The 24,827-nt window shown below is 56.8% G+C and overlaps 1 protein-coding gene across 3 annotated transcripts; it reads right to left on the bottom strand.

Annotated features, from left to right (window-relative positions):
• Nucleotides 1–1,161: 1,161 nt before the first annotated feature.
• On the bottom strand, nt 1,162–20,386 carry TANGO2 (transport and golgi organization 2 homolog). 3 transcript variants are annotated; one of them, XM_079762436.1, is made up of 10 exons: nt 20,362–20,368; nt 15,293–15,369; nt 12,551–12,647; nt 11,903–11,991; nt 9,878–9,997; nt 9,182–9,296; nt 8,596–8,666; nt 5,583–5,736; nt 4,142–4,246; nt 1,162–2,222 (listed from the first exon to the last, which is right to left on the bottom strand). In XM_079762436.1, the coding sequence occupies exons 3-10, from the start codon at nt 12,604–12,606 to the stop codon at nt 2,102–2,104; spliced, it is 831 nt and encodes a 276-aa protein (XP_079618562.1). In that variant the 5' UTR covers nt 12,607–12,647; nt 15,293–15,369; nt 20,362–20,368; the 3' UTR covers nt 1,162–2,101. The 3 variants fall into 3 exon arrangements, with proteins under 3 accessions (XP_079618562.1, XP_079618561.1, XP_079618563.1); XM_079762435.1 differs by lacking the exon at nt 15,293–15,369 and having other exon boundaries at nt 20,362–20,386; XM_079762437.1 differs by lacking the exons at nt 15,293–15,369; nt 20,362–20,368 and adding an exon at nt 13,791–15,221.
• Nucleotides 20,387–24,827: the final 4,441 nt, after the last annotated feature.

Raw genomic sequence — 24,827 nt, 5'->3', positions numbered from 1 at the left:
CCTTAATGGCCTCACTTGATCTTGATTACCTCTAATACGGTCCCATTCTGAGGTCCTGGGGTTAGGCTTACAGCATATCTTTTGGGGGCACAAAATTCAACCCCTAACAATCACAGAATTACACCTTGAGCTGCCTCTTCCTCCGGGGACCCAGGCTACTGGGGAGCCCTGACCAGGCTAGACACAGAGGAGTCCATGACACAGGTGGGAAGTTTCCCCTTGATGCCCACCCCTGGGGCAGAGGTGAATACCTTTGGAGGCTCTTCAGTGGCTCTGCACCCAGCCCGGTGGTGCCCCACGAGGGTGGGCATGCCTGGCTAGGGTGGATGCTGGTGTGGGCATTGGTCCACGCTGTGGGGCAGCCTGCTGAGGCAGATAAAGGGTGTCGGCACTAGCAGTGCCTGAGCTGGAAAGCCTGGGTCATCTGGCTCAGCCAGACACTGCAGGGACTTGGGGCCAGTTTCCTCTCGGGCCTGGGGGCATGGGCTGTGTCACCTATGCAAGCCCCCTCCGAGCCTGGCTCTGCTCAAGCACTTTTCTTCTGAGTTCACAGTGAGCCAAGGAGGGCATCAGACCCCTGAGGGCTGAGGAGGAAGGAATGAGCAGCCCAGTCGGGCCTGATGCATGTCCACACCCCATAAGCTCTCGTTTCTCTGCAAAGGCCAAGTTGGGGGTCGGCTACGGAGGCAGGGGGAAGCCTGGGTCCTGGCATTGGACATGTGAGACCCCCTTATGCTTGGCCCCAGATGGGGATAGGAACTCCCGAGTGCTTGCCCAAAACCCTGGTCCTGGGGTTGAGACAGACTCCATTCCCCTCTTACCTTGAAACCCACTCCACAGTCCACACCAAGTGCAGGTCTGACCACACTGCTCCCTCAGGGGGTTCTCGGGGGCTGCCCACTGAACCTGGATAAATCCCTGGCTCCTCGGCTTAGCTCAGGAGGCCTGTCACTGGCACCTACTATATCCCATATACACAGGCTCTCTCGCACCCCGGCATCAGCCCAAGGACCTGCATAGTGCTCTCCTTACCGCGAGCAAAGGAGAAAGTGGAAAGAGCCCTGTATTAGCATCTACGCCGAGCCCCTGCAGGCTGGAGAGCAGCAGCCACCAACCCCTCGCATACAACAGCTCCATTTGACCCCATCACACAAGGTAAGCACGTGGAATGCATGGACTCACCATAGCCTCAGAGTTTTATTGTCAACATCTCACATTCAAGTACAGATTCCTGTGAAGTTTGATTTGCCTAAGGAGGAGGGATGGGCCGGGGCTGGCTGTGTCCCCTCGCTGAGATGGGCCTGCCCAGAACCTACAACCAGTGGGTAGGCAGGGCCTGACAGGCTGCTGGGTGCCCAGCACACACAGGACTCCAGTCACAGGACAGTCCCATGCACACGGGGCCACTGGACCCACCAACCAGACTGTGCTTCTGTTATGAGAGAAGGTTTTCCTTCGTTCTTCCTCATTCCTCATTCCAAATGTGGCCTGTTTGTCCTCCAAGAGCAGGTCTGGTTGTCAGGAACTGGACTATGTCCAGGAGAGAAGGGGACACTTCTAGACAAAGGTTTTTTGATCAAAGCCAAAGACCCACTGGCCAGAAGTGAGTGTGGGTGTGAGAGGCACGCCTCTGCCTGTCTGGCACAAGCGCATGTGTGTGTATGCCTGGGAGCGTGTGTGTGTTCCAGCATGTGTGCACACATCTATTGCTTGTGCCTGTGACTGTGTGTGCCTGTGTGTGTGTGTGCCCCATGGATGTACATGTGTGCCTGTACACCTGTACGCATGTATGTAAGCATGTGCCTTGCGTGGGTGTCTCTATGCGTGGGGAGGGGGCAGGGCCAGGTGCATTCACACATGCACGGCACACCTGGACCTGCCCCTGACCTGGCTGTGGGACTCTTGCCACTCCCGTTGGCGTAAGGATGGACTTGGAGCTGGATACGGGGACACAGACAGATCACACACAAATCAGAGGGCCCTGGTCCTGAGGGATGCTGGCCAAGTCACACACAGGCAGTGCATGTGCTGTGGAAGGTTCCCATCCGGTCCTCAAGGCAGGGCCTTACAGGAGCCCGCTGGCTGCACTCAGGGGTCGGTCTTAGCTCTGCAGCCTAAACTCGTGGGTCCTGGTCTCCCAGCGGGAAGGGTCTTTGTCTAGCATGCTGCGCTCTGTGAAGGTCACATGCCCATCCACGTCCACGAGGATGACCGTGTTGGTTCTGAAAGAGAGCACAGGGCCCATATTCAGCCCGCTGCCCTCAGCCCCTGCCCGCCTGTCAGAGCCCCAACTGGGGTCAGCTCTGAGGCAGAAGGGGCAAGTCCACCACACCTGGGGCCTGTGCTGGGCACTCAGCACGGCTAGAGGCAGGTCACAAATGAGCAGCAGCCTTGGGAAGAAGAGTGACCCTCCGGGGTGGCTGGGCACTGAGCCTGGTGGGGCCTGGAGCTGCCTGGCTGACCCCCCAGGACGAAGCTTGATGACTCCTGTTGCCTCCACTCTGACACACCTCCAGCCTTCCCTGCCCACCCTCTGTGGAACAAGTTCCAACCAGCCACCACTCTCACCAGGGTGAGCCCCGGGCTCTCAGGCAATGGCCCAGCACAACTGTGGACATTCGGCCACACTCAGCTCTTCCAAGTGGTCAACCTGTCAACTATTTGGGGACCAGGCCTCTTCACCTAGAAAACTCCTGTGTGCCCTCCCTCGCCCCCCCCCCCCCCACTACCCTGTTCCAAATGCTCTGGCCCTCCCCACAGTCAAGGTGGGACCCAGCAGCCAAGTGACAGGGAGTAGACCTGGCAATCTGCCTCACATGCCAAGTACACATGAGCACATGGTTTAGCAAAAAATAATAATAATAATAAGCCTATGATGGAGGAGGGCTTGAGGGAAATATGCCCCTGCCAAGGAAAAAGCCGCCCAGCCAGAAAGAATGCCATTCAGGCGTGCAACCCTCCTGGGGCCTGGGGGCTTAAGTGCCGGGCATTCACACCATCCACTCCCCCAGCCGGAGGGCTTGAAACGGTCATTTCCTGGGGGGCAGAAGACTCAGAGGGGCCTGCCACTCTCTCGGTAAGCTGGTCACCAGGACTTCACACGCCCATTTCCCTGCCTGACGCCCTCAGCATCAGCAGAGCCTCAGCCATGTCACCATAGCAAGGTTGGCCCACATCCTCCTGGGAGGCAGCAATAACCCAACCTCTCCCACCTGCGGGGAAAGGAGGGGCTTGGCTCACTCAATCTCAAACCTGAATCCAAAAAACAGGTATACGTGTGACATCACCCTGACATTAGTCAGTACTGGTCACGGCCTGAACGCCTCTTCCCTGAGTCCTTGGTACCCATGGGCCCCCAAGGGCACGGCCCATCCACCACAGTCACTGCAGGTCCCCAGCCTGACACAAGGCTGGTGCCCCTGGGGCCTGCTGCCAGCTGAGCCTGGGCAGATGTGGCTTGCACATGAGGCTGTGCTCCACCTCCAGGCCAGGGAGCCAGGCACGTGGCAGCAGCACTCCTAACGCATCTGGCTAGACCCCAACCTACCCTCCTCTGTGCATCCCAGCCACCTCTAAGTGCAGCATGTGGGCTGCCCTCTGATGATGGAGCCACGTGGGCAGGCCAGGACTCCCAGCCTCACACCCAGGAGGGAGGAAGACAAGAAAGGATTTCAGATACCCATGCCAACAGCTTCTCCCTCCTGGACATTATCATCTTGCGGCTGAGACCTTTTCACCTTCCCTGGGATACGGCAACATCCCAGGCTGAGGTGACCGAATCCCGACCCTGGTCATGCAGCGAACATAGAAGGCCCAGGGACACAGGCAAGTGAAGGGAAGAGCCAGACAGTGGGACCTCCAGGCTGACAGGGGTTTGCCCAATGCCATCTTGGCCCCCTTGTGGCTGTGTAAGAGGGTAGGGGGCAGCCTAGGACCCCCTCTTGGGAAGCAATGGCAGCCTCAGGGGCCTTGTGCCTGGTCTGCAGCACCCCTGGGAGCTGGCATCTGCTCACCCCACAGCCCCCCCAAGCTGAAATGGCATCCACTTCTAGATCAGGCAGAGGCTCTGGGGTCCACAGAGCTCGGGGAAGGCCAGGTTCCCGGTGAGACAGGACCAGATGCACCCAGCAGCCCGCCGTACCTGGTGCCGTAGCCTGGGCAGCGCACGCACACAGCCGCATACTTGCTCAGAATGGGCTGCACGTACTCCCTGCCCTGGTCCTCGATGGCCGGGTCTGGCAACTGCCTGGAAGGACAAAGGTGGGGTCACCTCCCCCACTCCCCACCCCCACTGCCCACCCGCAGCCTTGTAATGCCTGAGGAGCTCGCCAGCCTTGGAAGGTCTATTTTGTGCACTTTTCTGCTCAAAGGCTCAAATCGTGGTCAAGACTTTCACTTGGGACTCCGTGGCTGGGCCTAGGCGACCAGACACCGGTTACTGGGACAGCGCCCCCTGCCAGGGCCACCAGCAGCTTTCCCAGGACCCAGGACCCAGGACCCAGGACCCAGGACTCAAGACTCCGAGGACGTGAGCACTTATGAGCTCAGTGCTAGGAAGGCTCTGCTGGACCTGAAAATGCCTGGGGTCTGTTGGGTCAGAGCTGTGCAGGGTCCTCTGCAGGGGGACAGAAGCCACCCTGGGAGCAAGCGTGCCTCCTCCTCTCAGTGGGGCCTGGATCCGTGGGGGCGCTGCGGGCAGGGGCCAGGCTGAGAGATGCAGTCACCGGGCCACATATGCTCCTGCTTATGCCAAGAGGTGCCCTATGGGCATCTCTCTACATGACAGGAGCCCACTCAAGCCCTGCAGCTTGCTGGCCACCACAGCTGTCAATAAAAGCAGCCAGGGCCTGTCAGGGGCCAGCAGGGATGACAGGCAGTGACCAGGCCGGCCCAGGCAGGGCTTCCCGGAGGGGTCGGCTGTGCTGAGGCTGTGCCCTGGTTCATGGTTCAAAGAGGAGAGGGAGGGGGAGCCGGGGCAGAAAGGGGGGCTGTAGGGGAGAGGAGCGAGAGGCAGGCTGTGGGCGGCTCTTCTAAGAGACCATGGGCATCTGGGCAGGATACTGGCCTGGCCTGAGTGGGGTAGAGGAGGGATGTGTGGGCTGTGTTGCTGCATGGGAGGAAGGTAGCGTGGCCAGCACCTTGACACACACCCCTATCCCCACTGGGATGGCTGAAATACGCCACTCCATGCAGAGACCTCTGAAGTGCCTCAGGGAAGTTGGGCTGGAGACAGCTTCTCCCCAGGTAAAATCTGGGTGGGCCTCTACGCCACAGCTCCTGGGTGCAAACAGAGGGGAGCCTCCAGCTCCTGTGAGCACCACCCAAGCCCACATCAAGCTCTGAGAGCACCGAGCTTCCCAGCACCCTAGCCCACGACTGCCCCGTCTCCCATCCTCAAAGGCCCCCGTCGGAAACCTTACCTGTCCACAGGGACAGGAGGGAGGGGGCAGAGGACAGCGTGTCAGCATATCCGTCAGGTTCTCCTTCAGCTGAGGAGCTGGCCCCAGTCACCTCCACGGGCCTCACAGGGCCGGAGTGATGGGGAGACACTCTGCTCACCCCAGCAGGACCCACCCACTCACGCCTCCTCGTTGTTGAGCACGTCCAGAAGCTGGGCCACGAGGACATCCTTAGGGAGTGCCTGGCTCCGCTCCACAGCCTCCAGGAAGAGCCGCTTCCCAAAGCACAGCTTCCTCCAAGGCGTATCCAGTAGCGCATTGCTCAGCCCATAGGTCCCTGCAGGGAGGGGTCAGTCCACCAGTGCAAAGGCCCCACTGTCTGAATTTAGGGTAAGCTCCCACCCACCTACCCAGCACCAGGCAAGGTGCCAGGATACAGCTGGGGGGCACTGAGGCCAGGCCGCCCCACATGCCAGCATCTTCTCTATGGGTATTCCCAACCATCTGCATGGCAAGAGGTGGAAAACTCAGCATGGTAGGGCACCAAGAGGAGACTGCAAGGTACAGAGGCCAAATGGCCTTGACAACAAGGAATGAACAACCTGAAATCCAACTGGGCAAAGGAAACGGGGAACCACCTCCCCATCTCACTCTCATCCCTCCCTAAGCTAGGAAAAGGCTTCAATGTGTGGGTCCACCTGAGCAGGTCAAGGGTGGGGAAATCACGACCAGAGGCCAGGAGGGTGACTGCCCCAAATCGGTCCTGGCTTAGATCAGCAGGTAGAGAACCCACCACATCACGACAGCTCCACCTCGTGGGCACGGGCAGGGCCTCCTCTACATGCTGGCAGGGACCCTGGCTGGGGGAGCCTTAAGGTCTTGACACAAGTTTCTCAGAACAAGTTCTCGGTGGTTAATAGAAGGCATATCACACACACACACACACACACACACACACACACACACACACACACACACAGGGTTTCTCATGGAGAGAGAGAGGGGGGGGGGCATGGCCTTGAGGTGGAGAGGCTACAGCAGGTAGCAGGGGTAGTGGAGCTCAGAGTCATGCATCCTGAAAGACACACTGAGGACGGGGAGTCACCACCCTCTCCAGCTACCAGACTTTCCAGGCAAGATCTTGACTAAGTATGGCATGACTTACCTAGGCCATGTTCAGCAACTTCCAAGGAAGACAGCCCTGGCTTTGCCAGGCCCCCATAGCCATGCCACTAGCCAAGAGTACCACTTGTGCTTTATCTATCAGGAGTGACGGGAAAGGCCACTCATCAGTGGTACTGGGCATCTGGGCAGCCACATTCAGAGAAGGGAGTGGAACCCCTACCTCACACCATATACAAAAATCAATTCAAAATGTCCTAAAGACCTAAATGTAAAAGCTAAAACTCTTAGAAGAAAGTATAGGGGAAAAGCTACACAACCTTAGATTAGGCAATGATTTCTTAGCTATGATACCAAAAGCACACACACAAAAAAAAAAAGAAAAGAAAAGAAAAGAAAAAATATAAAATGGACATCATCAATTTACAATAATGCACTTTAAAACTTTCTTGATCAACAAGAAAGTAAAAAGAAAACTCACAGAAGGGTAGACCATTTTTGTAAATTATGTATCTGATAAGGGACTAGAAGCTACAATATATAATGAACTTCAACTTAATAATAAAAATACAAACAATCCAATTCAAGATCTGAATAGACATTTCTTCAAAGAAGATATAAAAACGACTATCAAGCACACGAAAAGCTGCTCAATATCATTAGCCAACAGGAACATGCAACTCAAAACCACAATGAGACACCACTTCACACCCACGAGGACGGCTGTAATTAAAAAAACACACAAATAGACAATGACAACTTTTGGCGAGGATGTGAAGAACCTGGAACTTCGTAGACTGGTGGGAATGTGAAATGGTGTAGCTGCTTTGGAAAACAGTTGGCAGTTTCTCAAAAGATTAAATAGTTACTTTATGACCCAGCAATTCCACTCCTAAGTATATACCCAAGAGAAATGGAAAACATGTGTCCACACAAAAACTTGCAACAAATGTTCCTAGCTGCATTATCCACAATAGCCAAAAGGTCGAAAAAAAACCACAAAAAACCCAAATGTCCATCAAGGGATGAAGAGAGAAATAAAATGTAGGATATACATGCAATGGAATATAACTCAGCCATAAAAAGGAATTAAACCTAATTCATGCTACAACATGGATGAATCCTGAAAGCATGCTAAGTGAGAACAGGAAAAGCCACAGAGACAGGAAGTAGATTGGTGGTTGCCAGGGGCTGGGGAAGAGGAGGAAGGGAGCAACTACTAATAGGTATGGTTTCTTTTTGAGGTGATGGAAATGTTGAATAGCAGTGATACTGACAGCTGCACAACTTTGTGAACATATGAAAATCCACTCAATGGTACACTTAAATGGGGGAACTGTGACATGTGGGTTATATCTCAAAGAAACTGTTATTAAAAAGACAGTGACATGGACCAGGCGAGGGCAGGCTCGGGGATGAAACAATAGGATGTAGGTGAAAAGAATTTCCTCCAACCAACAATCCAGCAAAAACCACGCATCTCTAGTCACAGAGTCGCTAGCACTGAGAACTGAGGGCATCACAGAGACGGTTTCCAGATGCTTCCACAAAGGCCTCTGGGCCAATGCGTAGAATTTGGGGGTGAGAGGGGGTGGCACTCTCTGTCCTTTTTTTTTTAAATATATTTTATTGATTTTTTACAGAGAGGAAGAGAGAGGGATAGAGAGTCAGAAACATCAATGAGAGAGAAACATCGATCAGCTGCCTCCTGCACACCCCCTACCGGGGATGTGCCCACAACCAAGGCACATGCCCCTGACCGGAATCGAACCCGGGACCCTTGAGTCCGCAGGCCGACGCTCTATCCACTGAGCCAAACCAGTTTCGGCCACTCTCTGTCCTTTTGTGCCAGCCTTTTAGTTTCCCGTTTTCCCAGGGCAGGCCCAGGCTCAGCGCTGGGGGGAGGCGGCCTAAGCTGAAGGCAGCCTGTCATGTAGGCCATAAGGTACACAAACAGCCAAAAAGCAGTTCCAGGAGAGAAATATGACCGGGACCTGGTCTCTGAAAAGTACAGAGGTGTCCCCACAGGAGCAGCGCCCACCCTGTCACCACCCACCAGAGCAGGCAGGCTCACCTGGCGCCAGGACAATGGGTTCGGGTTCCCCCTGGTTTCCGTAGTAGCAGAAGACATCTCCCTTCTCTGTGCTGTGAACAGGAGGGCGGAGAGGGTCGTACAGGGGCCACGGATCGTGCAGACCCCCGCTGCCTGGCAATCTCCACAGCCCTATCCCCAGGGGGTCCCAGAGAGCAGTGCACGTGAGGCATGGTCCCAACCCAGGGGGCTCCTCGGCCATGGGGAGAGGACCCGGGGGCCGAGGGGCGGGTGTCGGCCGGGGGCATGGCCTGTACTAGGAGAGCCCTGCAGTCATGCTCCAGTTCCCCGGTGGCAGGAGCTAACAGCCCTCACACCGTCACAGGGAGCCCCTCTGCGAAGCTCTGCTTCCCAAGTCCCCACGGCAATGGGTCTGGGAGGGGCTCAGCCCTCAGGACGCTCACCAAGCCGACTCCGAGAGGCTGCCACAGATGCCACGGCACCCGAGCTGAGCAGCGGGGCAGGCACCCTACTCCCTGCTGAGTCCAGTCCCAGTCCTGTGGGGGCACCCAGTGGGCTGCCACCCCCCCACACTCCCCCCCGGCCCCCCGGCCCGCAGCAGACTCACCTCAGGTCGGCTGCTAAGAGGTTGAAGCCGTTGTACAGGTGACCCTCTGTGGAGACCTTCTTCAAGTAGGAAAAACTGTCCATGTCTGTGGTCAGAAAGTGGGTCACCAGTTCACCTGTGAGCAGGGGACAGACGTGGCTGAGGCAGCAGGCTTAGCCCCCTCCCTGGGGGAGAAGGACGGCCCCGCGTGGGCCGGCTGCACCTCACCGACCCCACAGCCAAGGAGGTCGACATAGAGGACTCTGCTTTTATTGGTTAAAAAAGAAAAGTTTTCCTCCATTATGCCCCCATATGGAAGTCCAGCATGAGGGGGAAAGTCTTTGGTAGGGACAACGTGTGTCCCTGCAACTATCCTCCCACGGGCATCTGCTCTGCAAACACTGAACAGGTGGGGACAAGGACACACAGCCAGAGTGACACATGGCCTGGGGACAAGTCTGAAGCACATTCCCCGGGAGACGTGAAAGGTCATTGTCATGGGTGTCATGTGGGCCAGACTAAGGGTGGTGCCCACAGTGACTGCCAGCCAGCGGGCTACAGGACCCAGGAAACATGCCCTCTTCCCCGTTCTAGCTCCTCCTCCTGTCTCTGCACATGCCCAAGGAAGCCCCCACCCCAAGGCCCACCCCCCAGGCCAGCCCCTGCTCCCCTAAGCTAGCCCCCAGCCCCCCCGCCCCTGCCCCCGCCCCATGGTACCTCGGCCCCTGGCATCTGGGTCCTGCCGCGGCTGCAGGTAGTTGGTGAGCGCTGCCAGCTTCCCACGAGTGCTGATGCCCAGCCACGTGCCTCCTTCCTTGCCTTCCTCCATGTCGAGCCCTGGACAGACGCCAGCATCACCACCAGCAGTACCCACCCCCTCCCTGCGTCCTGGCAGTCGAACCTCATCCCACAGCCCTGGAACAGGGGATGTGACTCCACAGGGCGGGGCAGCAGGACACTGGAAAGATGCCCTCCCCATGCTCCACCCCGCAGGCCAACTGATGCCAACAGCATCCTGGAGCTCGGGTTGGCACTGGGCCCGGAGCAGAGCCCCAGGTCCATCACAGAACCTCATCCTGCATCTGGTGCAAGGGTGGCTGGCTGTCCTCCTCTGGCAGAAAGCGCAGGACCCTCACAGCGAGAGCTTCATGGGGAGCCCAGTGCACATCCAGGCCTGCAGCGCACCCACCCACCGCCTGTGCCGTTGACTTTGGTGTGTTTGCCCCTAAGCTGCGTGCAGCAGCCACTGGGCCCACCTAGCACTGTGCTGCAGCTAGGCCACCCTTCCACTGGGCAGGGGCTCCTTATCAGCATGCCAGGGGCCTCCTCCAAATCACTACAAAGGACGAACAATTTGGAGTGGCTGGAGCTTCCCAGCCAGGACTGGCACTGATTCAGGGGCAGGGTGCTGGCCCAGGTACCAGGGTAGGATGGGGCCCAGCTGGCCAGGATGGCCCAGGCAGTCTAACCTTTCATCCAAACCTCATCTACAGAAATCCTGGAGAGGTGCCTCCTGCCCCTCTACCCCAAGGCAACAGCCCCTCACCCCACTCATCCCGACAAGCCCCCCTCAACACACACACACACACACACACACACACACACACACTTCAGCCTCCCTGCGTGCAGCAGCAACACACACAGCCTGCCCTATCCCATAGACCCCTTCTGTTCTATCCTAGCCCAAGATGGCCGGGACCCAGCCTCTCCTCCCTCTTGCACTCAGTCATCCTGAGTCCCCACTCACAGCCTCTCGGCAGCTTTCCCCACCACCTCCGAGACCTCCTGCCCAGGACAGCACCCTGCCCTGGTCCCCCCCCACTCCTGTGCTCCTGTCACACCGCACCAGGACGGTCTAGCAGTGCTTCCCTCGCACCACTGCCCAACCATCGTCTGCACAGAAAGCTCCATAGCTGAGCTTTCAGACGCTGCAGGCGGAGCAGAGCACACGCTGCCTCCCTGGGCCCGCGAGGCCACCTGCCCAGCACACTGGGCACCCTGTCACCGTGTCAACTCTGCCAGGCTCCCTTGTGCTTGCCTGGCACCTGGCTCCCAGGCAGAGGGACTCCTGGCCTAGCCAACACCTGTCTGCGTGCCCTCCAAGTAAACCCCTGCCCACCCCATGGGCGGGAACTGCTCCCTGTCCGAGTGGCTCCGGGAGGCTGTCGGCTGGGTGGGCAGGGGACCTGGCTGTCACCTTCATTTCTCCTCCACAGGAACCCCTCATGAGGCTCCCACCCAAAGGTGCCCCAACCAAACCTCTGCTCCCCAAATTCAGACCAGCTCTCACTGGAACAAGGGTGCTTGTATGTAAACAGAAACGTGTGCAGAGATAAGCACATGTGTGTGCGCATACATATGCGCACACGTACACACACACGTGCACACACAACTATGATGCTGCACAGAGTGACAGAGGGTGGACTTGCACCTCATACCAATACAACTGCATGTCCACAGGGAACATGTGGATCCAAATAAAACCAACTTATCCTTCCAGCTACTTCTTCTGGGGATCCACAACGCATGAAGCCACGGGGACAGTGCGGGGTGGACAATTCCAGGGCTGGTCAGCCCAACCCTGTCCCGGGACCGAGACTTTGGAGCCCACCCCATTAGACCCACGAGTGTCCACTTATTCATTCCGAATTTACACAGGGAAGCAGCACCATAACTGCTAGAACCGTTGGGGGCTGGCGCTTCCTGCCACGCTGTGGCCACCCACCACGAGTGAAGACTCACCACTGAGGATCTCGTTGTTGCTGCCCCAGAAGTCTGCCACCTTGGACGGTCGGTGGTAGAACTCATCCCTGTTGGATGCCAGGATGAGCCTGAAGAAGAAAGCACAACTGAAACTCTCAGGTCAAAACAGAGAAGCCACACTTTTCTCTCTCTCGTTAACCAAGAAAATTTGCCTCAGTAACAACATGGGCAAGTCCCAAAGAGAACAGGAACCCGCACCCTGACTATATTCCCCAGACCTCTTCCGGCAACACAGACCAGCCAGTGCAAGTGGGGCTCCCGCACCCCAATTCTGCTGCCCCCTGGTCCTCTGTCAGCCCACGGGGATGTGCCGCTGCCTGGACCCACTTCACTCCTCCGTCCTGCCCACACAGTCAACTTTAGAGGCTGAGTCTCAGTATATTTGTACAATTTGTACATCGACTCAGGGTCTTTACGGCCAACAGGTATTCCCTCCAGCACCCACGCTGAGGGACCACTGTCTGAGAGGCACTGCCGGGCCTGTGCGGCTCGTCCCTGGGCCGCCCTCTCCCCTCCTGGGCAGCAGCAGCAGCATGCCTCTCCTGCTTGGGTCACCTGCATGGGTCCTGTGGACTGTGGGGCACCCGAGGCTGAGCGGACGATGGCAGACTCAGAGTGAGGGGTTACCTGTACGCATTTTTGGAAACAGGGCGAGGATCGAACTTAAAGAAGATGATGCACATGGGTCCCTGAGGGTGGCTTTGCTCACACAGGGTTACACAGTCTGTGGAAAAAGGGGGGAAAAATGATTTGAGTAACCAGCAGACAACAGAACCACCGTCCCAAACCTGCAATGGTCTTTGGACAGAACCAGCTCTGTACTGCCCCTGGCCTTCCCTAGACACGCCAGTCATGTGCCCAACGGCATGACGCTCATCAGCACTGCACAGCCATCTCCCTGCCAGCACCCCATGGGCAGGTGGACGGGCAGCAGGGGCTACAGCCACGGAGTACAGAAGAGACAAGGGGGGCCAAGGCCCAAGGCTGTCACCACAAACACAACCTCAGCTGAGAGCCACTCTGAGGCAGCCTAGCTCCTGGGGCTTCCTTGTGGACAATGCCAGGGTGTTCCCACCACTCCACTCTCTTCTGCTCACTGGTCTGGCTGGGGTGGGAGGTGGGAGCGGGGGTGGGGGGGCAGGAGGGAAGGACTGACTCCACTACTATCTCCACTGGTTCCCACAAGCCCTGGAGGGACCCCCAGGACTTGGCCCCCTATTCCTCCTGGCCCCTTCAGGCGTGGGCAAAGGCGAGGGCCTCAGGGGAGCTACCTTTGCCCTCAGTAAAGCCTGTAGCTGTGCAGGTGAGGTGTCGCCATGGTGACTAGCAGAAGTGCAAGGTGCTAGCAGTGGTTCTCAACCTTTCTAACGCCGCGACCCTTTAATCCAGTTCCTCATGTTGTGGTGACCCCCAACCATAAAATTATTTTCGTTGCTACTTCATAACTGTAATTTTGCTACTGTTAATGAATCGTAATGTAAATATCTGTGTTTTCCGATCCCACAGGTTGAGAAGCGCTAGCAGGGTCGCCTAAGACCATCGGAAAACAGAGATATTTACATTACGATTCATAACAGTAGCAAAATTACAGTTATGAAGTAGCAACGAAAATAATTTTATGGTTGGGGGTCACCACAACATGAGGAACTGGATTAAAGGGTCTCGGCATTAGAAAGGTTGAGAACCACTGTGCTAGGGGATGTACACCATAGGAGATGGGCTGCTGGCCACCAGCCTGAGCTGACAGGAGCGGGCTGGGTTCCCACCCGTGGGCACCCTGACCATCCCAATATTTGTGGGCAGCCTGATGGAACCAACAGTCTTGGTAAAAGCTCAAAATGCTTGAGAGAATGTGAAAACATCTTACCAGCAGCCAAGAGCTAGCTGGTCATGTAGAACTTAGCCAACATCTTGGAGAACGGAGGAATCCAGAGATGGGAAAAACAGAGCTTGGGGCATGCCTGCCCTGGGGCACTGACTCATCTGGGCAAACCTGGCTCTGGTGACCCTGGGAGTGAGGGACAGAAGACAAAACCCAGGACTGCCTCAAGACGGACCTCGTAGGAAACCCCCCCCAAGGGAAGCTGGAACCCTGAGGAGCAACGTTCAGAGGGCGAGGGTGGGCTATATCCTCAGCCGGCAGGGGCGGCCTACAAGGGAGGAAGTCCTTGAGAAGCTCCGAGAGCGGAGCCAGGGCCACACCAGGGGTCCAGGAACCCTCAAGCCACGACCTGGTTTGAGGAGTCCCACACGGGCCGTGCCCCTGGGCACCTAGCAAACCAAAGTTCTCATCTTCACCCCAGACCTCCAAGAAGTCTCCCAAATAATTTCTAGGACAAAGCAGTACACAGTCAGAAAGAACCGCCTAACAGAGCAAAGCACCAAGCACAAGAACCAGCAAAAAGAGATCCCCCCCACGCCTCGTCAGCTAACCACACCCTGACTGCAGCAAAAAGGGAGCTTGGGAATATCCACAGAGAAAAAGGGGTTCACAAAGCACCAGACAGAACTTTCCCAAGTGGGAGGCATAGATGACCACGAACTACAACTCAGCAGTGGACTGAAGAGCAGGTTAGACACAGCTTATGATATGAGTCAGCAGAATCATCCAGGACATAGTGCAGGGAGACAGGAAGCATGCTGGGCCTCCCAGGACCCCAGGTGTCCCCGCCCACCAGGTACAGCTGTCAGGGTTCCTAGCATTGCCACCGGATCATGGTCCCACACAGAAGACACAAGTCTCCTCACCCCAGAGGGGCCGGTCTCTCTCAGGCATCAGAATGCCCCCAAGCAAGGCCGGCTGGTGGTGTCTGTGGCGCCCAGGCTGCCACAGTCAGTGGGAGGAGCCCTGCCAGTCCATCCCTGCTGAAATCCCACGGGCCCAGAGCCCCACGGGGACAAAGGGCTATTCCGAAGGCTGTTTCACTAAGGATGTGCCACTCCGGACTGTCAGAGGAGGAGGCCATCATGTCTGCCTGGACCTACCGTGTCCCTCCCTGAGCTGCACGCCTGGCCACTAGGTGAGGCCACTGATGCTCACAGGCCATATAGAGACTCGGCCGCAGGACCCCGCTGTCCTAGCTGGCCCAAGTGAGTGGCGGGTCAGCCTTCAGATGGAGCAGGGAGGGTTCTGTGGTCTAAGGAAAGGCCACCCATGGGTCTCCAGGCAGCCTCGTGCCAGAGGTGTGGGCACAGAGCGCAGGGCTGCAGCCTCGACGAAAACGCAGTCATTGGGAGGGAAGGACCAGAGGAAAGCCAGCCCCTGGGGAGGGGACCATCAGGAACTGCCTTTCTCTCCAATCCCTCGCCCCCCCACTCAGCCAGGCCCGCGGCCCACAGGCCCCTCCCCTTCCTGGCTTCACTTCCCACCTGCAGCTGGGGCGGATCCACGCGTGTAGAGCAGGGCTAGCGCTTCCCACGTGCACCGGGAGTCCCTGGGTTCACCTCTGAAGTGGGAAGCAAAAGGAAAACACCCTCTTCAAACTAAAGCCAAGAGCTTCCCACCCTGTCTGAGTGGAAGTCTTCCCAGCTCACAGCGCGACGAATCTGGCTTTGCCCTGGTCTCGCCACCTGGTAATTCGGAAGCACAGGAAGGATGGGGTCGCAGATTTGGCGCTGGTGCTGGCTACAAAGCACAGAAGCTTTCTAGGCACTCACAGCCCATCTGCTGATAGCGCTTTTGAGAGTTCTCCTGGCCTGCCGCGTCCTGCTGCTCACTCCCTGCCTCTGAATCACCCCCTCCAGCTGGCGCCTCCTTCCTCCTCTCCTGCCTCAAGGAGGACCCACAGGGCCATTTCCAACAGCCACATGGGGCCAGGTAAACTGCCTCTGTCAGAAGGCTCAGGCTCTTCAATGAGTCAAGCTTCAAACCTGGCTCGGTGTGGCATCTCACAAGAGCACAGTGAGGAAATGACAGGCAGGCAGGCCTGGCCAAGTCAGGTCAGAGTAATATGCCAAGGGATGCAGCGATGACTGCAGTGGCTCAGGCGAGGGCCACGGGGAACATAACCGGGCACCGTGATGGACTGGTCCACAGCCCGCTGACCAACAGTGAGGATCTGCTTCCCTGCTCCCCACCCCGCCCCCGCTACCCCCAGCACCTAGCACAGACAGGTGGGTGAAAGGCAAGGTGAGCCATCAACCTCATGGAGGCCACTGGGAGAGGAGGCGAGAGGGGCCGAAGGGCCACCGACAGGGCCTCGTTGTCACTGCCAGCCCGGATGGAGAAGGACCCAGCAGGGGGACTGGCAGACCTCAGCACCGCTGGGGGTGGTCCAGTCCCTACCTGGCTGCCCGCCTCACCATGCGGGGCGGCTAACAGCATAACGCATTGACTGCTGCCACGCACCGGGGCCTACCAGCACCACCTCCTGCAGCGTTTGCACCAAGGGCCTCTCCCTCCCCCTTCCCCCCAGCACGCCTATCCTCTCACACCCGAGGCAGGCTCACTGGCCCAGCCTCTCAGTACCCAAGCCCAAGGCTCCACACCTCCTGCTGGCACAACCAGCAGCTCCTGGGGGCCAGCGGGGTCTGTGGTTGTGGTTCCCACTCCCGGGTCGCCCAGGAACACACTCTCATCTGGAAAATGTCCAACTATGCACAGCCAGCAAAAGCCCCATCTCCGGTCAGCTGTGTGCTTTCACATCTTTCTCAGCCAAGTATGATGTACAGGGTTTTCTCACAGGTGGGATTTCATTGCCCATCTTCCCCATGACTGGCTGTGCAGGAGATTGGGCAGGCGCAGACCTAGCCCTGGCTCACATTGCCTCAAAACAGGGACCACGCACTGCTGGGCTGCTGCGACTTCTGCACAACAACAAGCTGACACCAAAGTCACACCAGGTGTGGACGGGGCCAGAGGGGTGAAGGGGACCTGCTCCCTGATGGGGATCACTTCCCTTTAGCAACTAAAAAGGCAAACAGGGCATCTGGTCGGTGGGGAGATACTAGGTCAGAATGTAGCAATAAACGGCAGGGACGCACGCCGGTGAATGACGAGGTATTTTTGCCACAACACAGAGCCAGGGGGGCGAGACACTCAGGAAAGTGAATCTCCCGGTTCACATCAAATCAGCATAAAAAAAAAAAAAATCAGGCCCTAGCCAGTTTGGCTCAGTGGATAGAGTGTTGGCCTGCGGACTGAAGGGGCCCTCCGGGTTTGATTCCGGTCAAGGGCACATGCCCGGGTTGCAGTCTTGATCCCCAGTAGGGGGCATGCAGGAGGCAGCTGATCAATGATTCTCTCTTATCATTGATGTTTATCTCTCTCTCTTCCTCTCCCTTCCTCTCTGAGATCAATAAAAATATTTTTTAAAATCAGTGTCCTGCTCCAGCTGGTTTGGTCCAGTAGATACAGCGTCATTCTGCAGACTGAGGGGTCCCGGGTTGGATTCCAGCCAAGAGCACATGCCCAGGTTGTGGGCTCGGTCCCCAGTGGGGGGCATGTAGGGGGCAGTCCATCGGTGACTCTCTCTCATCATTAATGTTTCTATCTCTCTATCCTTCTCCCTTCCTCTCTGAAGTCAATAAAAATATTTTAAAAAAAAATCAGTGTCCTACCCAGCTGAACATGCTAAGGCTCTGGACAGAGGTTAACTGGTCCCTGGAGTCAGGTCCAATTTCATTACGCCAAGCACTTTACACACTTGGGAATACATTTTTAGGTCTAGCCAGCCTGTCTGTCTAGTCTTGAGGAGCCGTGCAGAGGATGGGATCGCTCAGGCTTCACACATGATGGCTGCAGAGCCAGGCACCTCCTCCCTGCCCTGTAACAGCTCCCAGGGGCAGAGCTGGAAAGCACAGGCTCGCTGCTCTTTTCACATGCACATGCCGCCTGAAGTCCTCCTAGCGGTTGCCAGCAGAAGAGGTAAACACACATGGGAACACAGTGTCGCTGTTCCCGGGCCTTGGCTCAGAAAGCCCTGACGTCTGGAAATATTCTAAGCAGCCGGCCCGCTGCAATGCTCCACCCTCCTCACCACTCAGGGACGGAGGACTCCTCGATCTACACTTTTGTCGTTTTGCCCGTGAAGTGGCGTTTCACCGTGACAAATGTTCTACAGTGATCCTCTCTCCTAAGAGATTTGAGATGTTTTAGGAGCACTGATTCAGCCTCACACCACGTGTCATTGTCCCCTCACAGTTCAAAGAGCAGCACAAAGGAGGGACAAAGGTGAGCACTGAGGAATGCTCCAGTCATGAGGTGGCCCCTGCACCTCGGCCTCTCCTGCGGGAACACTCGCTTCCCCACAGCAAGCCAGGCCTCACAGTGGGCCCTGTGGCCTTCATGGTTAACACAGGAGGAAGGGGCCACCTTCCCCACCAACCCTTCAAAAGAGGACGAAAGCAAGCACTTAGAGTTGGCATGGTCCTGAAGACCCCAATAGATGAACCCATGTAGAAGCCGTCACCAGGAGATGGGGGTCGGTTTTTTACTTTCAAGTGTGCATATATTATTTTGCAACCTAAAAAGAAAGTTGAGCCCTGCTCAGTGGTTGAGTATCAACCTATGAACCAGGAGGTCACGGTTTGATTCCCGGCCAAGGGCACATGCCCGGGTTGGAGGCTCGATCCCCAGTGTGGGGCATGCAGGAGGCAGCCGATCAATGATTCTCTCTCATCATGGATGTTTCTATCTCTCTCTCCCTCTCCCTTCCTCTCTGAAATCAATAAAAAATATATTTAAATAAATAAATAAGTAGAGAGTTGATAGAGAAAGGAAAAAGCTGCATTGGTAATATGAAAGGGCAGCTCAGTAGTTCTGGGGTGACCTATTTTCATAGAACCCATCATCAAATCCCATGGTCCAGACCAACAAACGCCAGGCTCTGCAGTGCTGTCTTCACGTGCCGAACGAAATGTTAGCAAAGGATGGACTCTGTTCTTGAACTGGAGTATCAGTGTCAACGTAGCCCCACTTCTAGAAGCCTCCCAGTTTCCCTGCCCCGGGGCTGTTTCTCTCCAGACAGGCTCTGGGGTCCCCTCATCTCTTCACAGAGGTCCTCAGCGGCACCACCTGCAGTGCCCTCGGAGAGCCTGCCCTTTCTTACAGAGGCCAGGTCCGAGAACACGGCACGCGGCTGCACCCATGGGCAAACAACCAAAATGATAGTCATCAAATGGCTGGGCCGCCGAACAGAGGGGCTGGCCTGTTGCCTTCGTTCAGGGAAGGACTATCATCACCACACGCTGGAGCAGGCAGTGGCCTGGTTTGAAGGTCCTGCAGTCTGTGGACACACATCAGAACATGAAGCTGCAGGACTGGGGTAAATAGTCAGGGCCCTGAGGGTGGGAGCCCCAGAGCAAACCACCCTGTCCCACGGGAACGCTGGGATCCTGGAGAAGAGGGTTGGAGGGGGACAGAGGCTCTGCTGTGTCCACCTGCCTACACAACACAGCCATCCTCTCCAGTTGTCACCTGACAGGTCACGTGATGCGGGAAGGCTCCTGGGAGAGAGACTCAGAAGGAGCAGCGGCACTAGGAGCCAGCCCCGACTCCATGTGACCTTGGGAACACCATTTGCCTCTCAGCCTGAGTTTTCTTCGTTGTGGTCAATGAACACTTGCCCCCAAAGGTTGCCCAGAGGACCATCAAACAAGTGTGAGAAAGCACTTTCAAAGCACTACCAGCTGGAGACACCTCTTACAGCTGCCACCACATCACATCTGCCTCACAGAAGAGGGTGCCGAGCCCAAACAGCAGCAGCAAAGCAGTGGTCAGCAGGTCTGGAGCAGGACAAGCCAGGCCTGTACCCAGCATGTGATATATCCGCTGGAGGATGAGAGCCCGAGGCTCCGGGACCTGTCCAAGGGCAGAAGGTTCCCTCTAGCTGTGGCCCAGAAGGCAGCCAGGAAGCATGGAAGGTGCTAGGGTGGGGAAAGGGGTCAGGCCTCGCCCTGGGTGCAGCTCTACCCAGCTCCCACCCCTGATGACCTGGGGGAGGGTCTGACCACCAGAGCCATCCCAGGAAGGCCTTGTCCAGGCGAAAGGATAACCCAGCATTTGCTGCCTACTCAGACATGCATCAGCTGTCACCCTGCTGGCCCCGCAGCGGGACGCAAGGAGGCAGCAGCGTGACTCAGGGCTCCGTAGCTGACCAACACCGTGACCACGCAACTCCCAGCACGGACAGTCTCTCTTCCCTGCAGCGGGACCAGCCCTGCCTGCCAGCAGCCCCCGCATCCCATCCTGGCGGGGATCCCTAGAGAAACGCCTTTCAGTTACGCGCGGGGCCCTTCGTCAGCCGGGGTTGGTTTGGTCTCCCCGGATCTGCCCGCTTGATTTCCACTCCACGCCTCAGGAAGGGGAAACTGAAGCAGGACAGGGAGGTACGACCCCGCCCCTCTGCACCCGCGCATCCAGAGCCCAGCGCCCGGAGCCCAGGCCCGCCCCGCGGGGAGCTGAGTCCGCCAGCCCAGGCAGCCAGCCGCGCACTCACCGCCTCCGCCGCTGCCGACTTCCGGGTGCCGCGCCCGCGCGCCGCCGCCACCGCCCAGGTCCCGCCTCTGACACCATTTGCGCGCTCGCCATTGGGTTGTCTGGTGAGGGGCGGGGCAGTGCGCTACGCCCTGGGGTACGGTTGGCTATCTGCGCTGTCGCTCCGGGACTGCAGCCTCCCGGCGCCCCGCCCCCAGAGCTGCGCCAAGCCTCAGGTCTGCGCGGTGTCTGGGGATCTGTGATCTCCACGGCCTCCCAGCCTTCTACGCATCCCGGTCCTGGGGACGCCCGCGGGAGTTCGCAGCTGCTTGCAGCCGCCCCCGAGCTCATGCCCGCGAGGACCCGTGGAGCCGCGGCCTGAGCTCCAGAAGCTTATGGGCTACCTATCCACCCGAAGGCTCGGTGGAAGCACTACAGGGATGCTCACTTCCGGACCCGCCCCCTTAGGCTGGGTCCTTGGCGTCCTCTTCCCCACCCCCACCCCCAGGTCCATCCATTGTGGGCCCTGGACCTGGCCATCCTCTCCACTGCAATCCTGATACCCTGACATCCCTGCCATGTTCAGGACAGACCCTGGACTGGGCATCCCAGCACCATCCAGCCACCATAGCCGATGAGCCCACCCTGGAGGCTGTTCTGCAGGTCCAGGTCCCAAGGATGAAGGGCTAGCCCAGCCTGATCTGTACTAGGTGAGCCAGTGAGCAAAAGGCCAGGAAAGAGCACTGAATGGGGCCTTCCCAACTGGACAAAAGCAGTCACTGGGCTCCCTAGCCCCACTGCCTGGGGCACCTGAGTGTAAGGAAAGTGGAGAATCAGAGGCCTAGGGCAGCTTGCTCCAAATGGGCACTCAGCAAACTATGACAAGAATGGCACTTATATTAAGGATAATAACAATGTGCTAAACACTCTAAACCTAGTGTTTCAGTACACAGCTTTCATTCATCCCATTTTACAGATGCAGACACCAGGACTCAGAGCAGTCACGTCGCTTGCTTGAAGTTTAAAAAAGGTGGTAAGTGGCAGTGGCTAGATCAGCTCCACAGCCCAGCATTGAAGATCTAGGCGCCTTGATCCTGACTCAGCACTGACGCCCTGTGGAAAACTGGAACTCAGAGAGGGGAAGGGTCTGGCTGATAATCAGCAAAGGCAAGGGACAAAGCCAAACCTACATGGCATCCCCTAAGATCCATTGCACCCCACTCTTTTGCCATCTCATTTATGTTCCTCCCGGAACCCTGCAAAAGCCCTTGGCAGACATGGGAACTGAGGACTTCAGATGCCCAAGGACATAGTCTTCCTTCCTGTCCTGTCACCACTGACTCCAGTCTGGATGGCATTTGGTGTTAGGGAGCAGGCAAGGCCAATGAGATGGGTCAAGGTGGACATCTGAGCCCTGAAGTCTCAGGGCTGCAAAGGGGCTCACTACCACCCCACTTCTAATTACACAAATCCCTGGACAGGGAGCTCACTACCTTATGTGGCCATGCTTTTGGTGTCTGCACATCTGCAACTGCTGGAAAGCTCTTCCTGACATCTATCTGAGACCTTTTCCTCCCTGTAGTTTTCCTCATGTGCCCCCGGGATGTCATTCAGAGCTGGCCAGTGGCTGAGAAGAGAGAGTGGGAGAGAGGAGACTTGTGGCACGTGAACTCAGCCCTGTGGCAGTGAACGAGTGGTGGAGTCCATCTCTCCTTCTCTCTGACTTTCTCACCCCCACCTGCAGCTTGGGTCATGGTGGGCCCACTACTGGATAGTGACCAAGTCCTCTTGGAACTGTGGGTGCCCACCCTGATCCTCTGTATGTGCTGGTGATCTAGTTCAGGGGTAGATGGGTCTTTGCAACCCTGTCAAGAATTAAGGGGGGCCCTAACTGGTTTGGCTCAGTGGATAGAACATCGGCCTGCGGACTGAAGGGTCCCAGGTTCAATTCCAGTCAAGGACATGTACCTTGGTTGCGGGCACATCCCCAGTAGGGGGTGTGCAGGAGGCAGCTGATTGATGTTTCTCTCTCATCGATGTTTCTAATTCTCTATCCCTCTCCCTTCCTCTCTGTAAAAAATCAATAAAATATATTTTTTTAAAAAGAATTAAGGGGGAGAGAGGTGACTGCTTGGGCTGGATTTAGGTGAATGATCTCAGCAGAAGTCTGTCCAGCCCCTTTTGCCACCATGAGCAAGTGTGTAGGGAAGAGGTGATGCTGGACCACAAGGTCACTGTAAGAAGAGGGGATCCAGAAGGACCAGGGCCCAAGGCCCTTGGTGAGATCTATAGTGAATGTGGACTAATTAAATCCACTCCTAAATGCCCCAGCCTATGTGGCAACTAGGCCAGAATGTCACTGATTATGTGGCTCCGTGGAAAAAGAGCTATCTTGCTAAACAAGGCCTTTGTGTTCCAGAGAGGGACACTTCATTCTGCCTGCCCAGAGCTTTGAGCAACATCCTTGTGCCAGGATGCCAAATGGCTGTCCCCTTGATAAGGGTTAGCTAGCCAGCTAGGCAGACAGGAAGGGGGGTGTCCAGGGAGGGTGGAGGCACTTCTGGCCTGAGCAATTAAAACAGCCATAAGGGAGATCAAAAGCAACCCTGACCTGAACAGATAGATGAATACGTGAAGGGCACCACGTGAGCTTTGAGCTTTGAAACTAATACTATATAGCAGAATGACCAATGAGGAAAGTAGGGGGGCCCTAAATTTAGGAAAGGTCCAATTAGAAAGGGTCAGGTTCATACAACTACAGCCTTTATAAACCCGGAGATAAAGAGACTCAGTAGATACAGATTTTAGATTTTTGGATTTATATTTTGAGAGAGAGAGAGAGAGAGAGAGAGAGAGAGAGAGAGAGAGAGAAGAGCAGGCTTTTCCCATTTGGGGGCCCCTTCCCAGGGGGACCCCCTTGGGGACACTCCTGCCCAGTTTGTATATGCTTCCAATAAACTTGTACATTTTTATTAAAGAAGCCTTTTTGCCCGCAGGTTTATTCTTCAAACTTCGTGGGGCAAGGACCCATGGGAGAGGAATCTGCACCCTGAACCCCACATTTCACCCTTAAGTGCCAACTCCTGTTGATTGGTGGTCCAGGCTGCCTGGCTCTGAAAGGCTGCTGGGATCAATTTGCCTTATATGCCAAGGCACATGGGGACCCAATGGTGGTAGCAGGGGTGAGTTCTAACCTCAAGTCATTTCCCTGTCTTTGTTCTGACTAAGAAACTATTGGGTGAACACTCTGGCCTCTGCCATGGGTGGATAAGACACGAATGTCTGGTCCCTCCATTAGCAGTGCTGCGGGCAGTGTAGCTCCCTGGGTGGCCATGGGGAATATGGTGAGCTGAGGATCTATCTGGTCATCATCTCCAGGTGCAACCAGGACAGGAAAGGCTTAGAACCAAGAACGAGTTTTCTGAAACAATCCCCAATGGGCAGCCTCCCCACTGGTGCCTCCCCCACCACAGAGTTAACTGGAGTTGGCCTAGGGTTATAGTCCCATTCATGGTCACATGTGCGCCGTATGTCACTGCAGGGACCCGGTGGCTGCTCTCCACCTGGCAGGGAAATACAACCTTTACTAAACTCAACCCAGGTGGCAGAACCCCATAGTGTTCCTCTGTGAACCCAGGGAAGGGTGGAGGAAGTGGGACACCAGGAAAGGGGAGTCATAAAGGCACAAATTCCTCTGTGGCAGTGGGATGAGGGATGTGATGAAGGGTAGTCCTGAGGAGCGCCGTAAGGTGGGCTGAGCCCAATGTGTCTGAAGACTCAGGCCTGATAGTAGAAGAAAAACCCTTGCTCAGCGAGGGGGTCCCCTCCTGCCCTGGAAACCCTGCAGGACATCACCCAGGACAGCCTCTCCTAAGCCTGCTCCCTGCCTTTGCTGTGGGAACCCTGGGGAGATGAAGGCGGGGGAGCCCCAGGGCCCAGGGATCAGACGGACTGAGTTTGAGGCCCGGTGGCCTATAGCAAGTGAGAACTTTTCTGAGTCTGTTTCCCAGCCTGCAAACGGGGATGGCAGAACTCTCCCCCGCGGGGTGTGTGAGGACCACAATTCGATGTTGACAGGAGAAGCGCTTGGCAAACAGCAGGCGCTAGTGAAGAATACCTACGAAGTGGGGGTGGTGATGGGGACAACGCGGCCGGAATCCGGGGAGGGGGCGTTAGTCCTTCCAGCTCCTGCTCGGGGCCGAACGGTCCGGGGACGTCCTCGAAGGAGCGAGGGAGGGGACGGCCTCGCGGCCCCGACCGCCACCGCAGCCGCGGTCCCGGCAGGTGCCGGGCCTTCGCCGCTCTACGAGGGGACCGGTCTCGGTCGGGACGGACATTAAGATGGCCCAATGGCAAGCTGGCGTCTTCCCGAGCCTGGCCAATCGACGCCGGTTGCTGGGCCGCGCCGGGCCTCCCGACCAATGGGAAAATTTGCGGGCGGATGGGGCGGGGTGGAGAGCTGCTGGCTAGGGCCGCTTTGCGCACGGG

Source organism: Cnephaeus nilssonii (genome assembly GCF_951640355.1).
Source record: "Cnephaeus nilssonii genome assembly, chromosome: 22".
In the NCBI taxonomy this organism is placed as follows: domain Eukaryota; kingdom Metazoa; phylum Chordata; class Mammalia; order Chiroptera; family Vespertilionidae; genus Cnephaeus; species Cnephaeus nilssonii.
The sequence above is the reverse complement of the archived record's forward strand: the minus strand, read 5'-3'. Positions and strand labels throughout refer to the sequence as shown.

Bases quoted from the DNA above. Each gene is read 5' to 3' on its own strand.
- TANGO2 (XM_079762435.1), bottom strand. From the start codon at position 12,606: ATGTGCATCATCTTCTTTAAGTTCGATCCTCGCCCTGTTTCCAAAAAT. The intron at 9,998-11,902 runs GTGAGTCTTCAC...GCGTCTGTCCAG, and splicing joins CAACAACGAGATCCTCAGTG to GGCTCGACATGGAGGAAGGC. The intron at 8,667-9,181 runs GTGAGTCTGCTG...TCCTGTTCACAG, and splicing joins CTCTTAGCAGCCGACCTGAG to CACAGAGAAGGGAGATGTCT.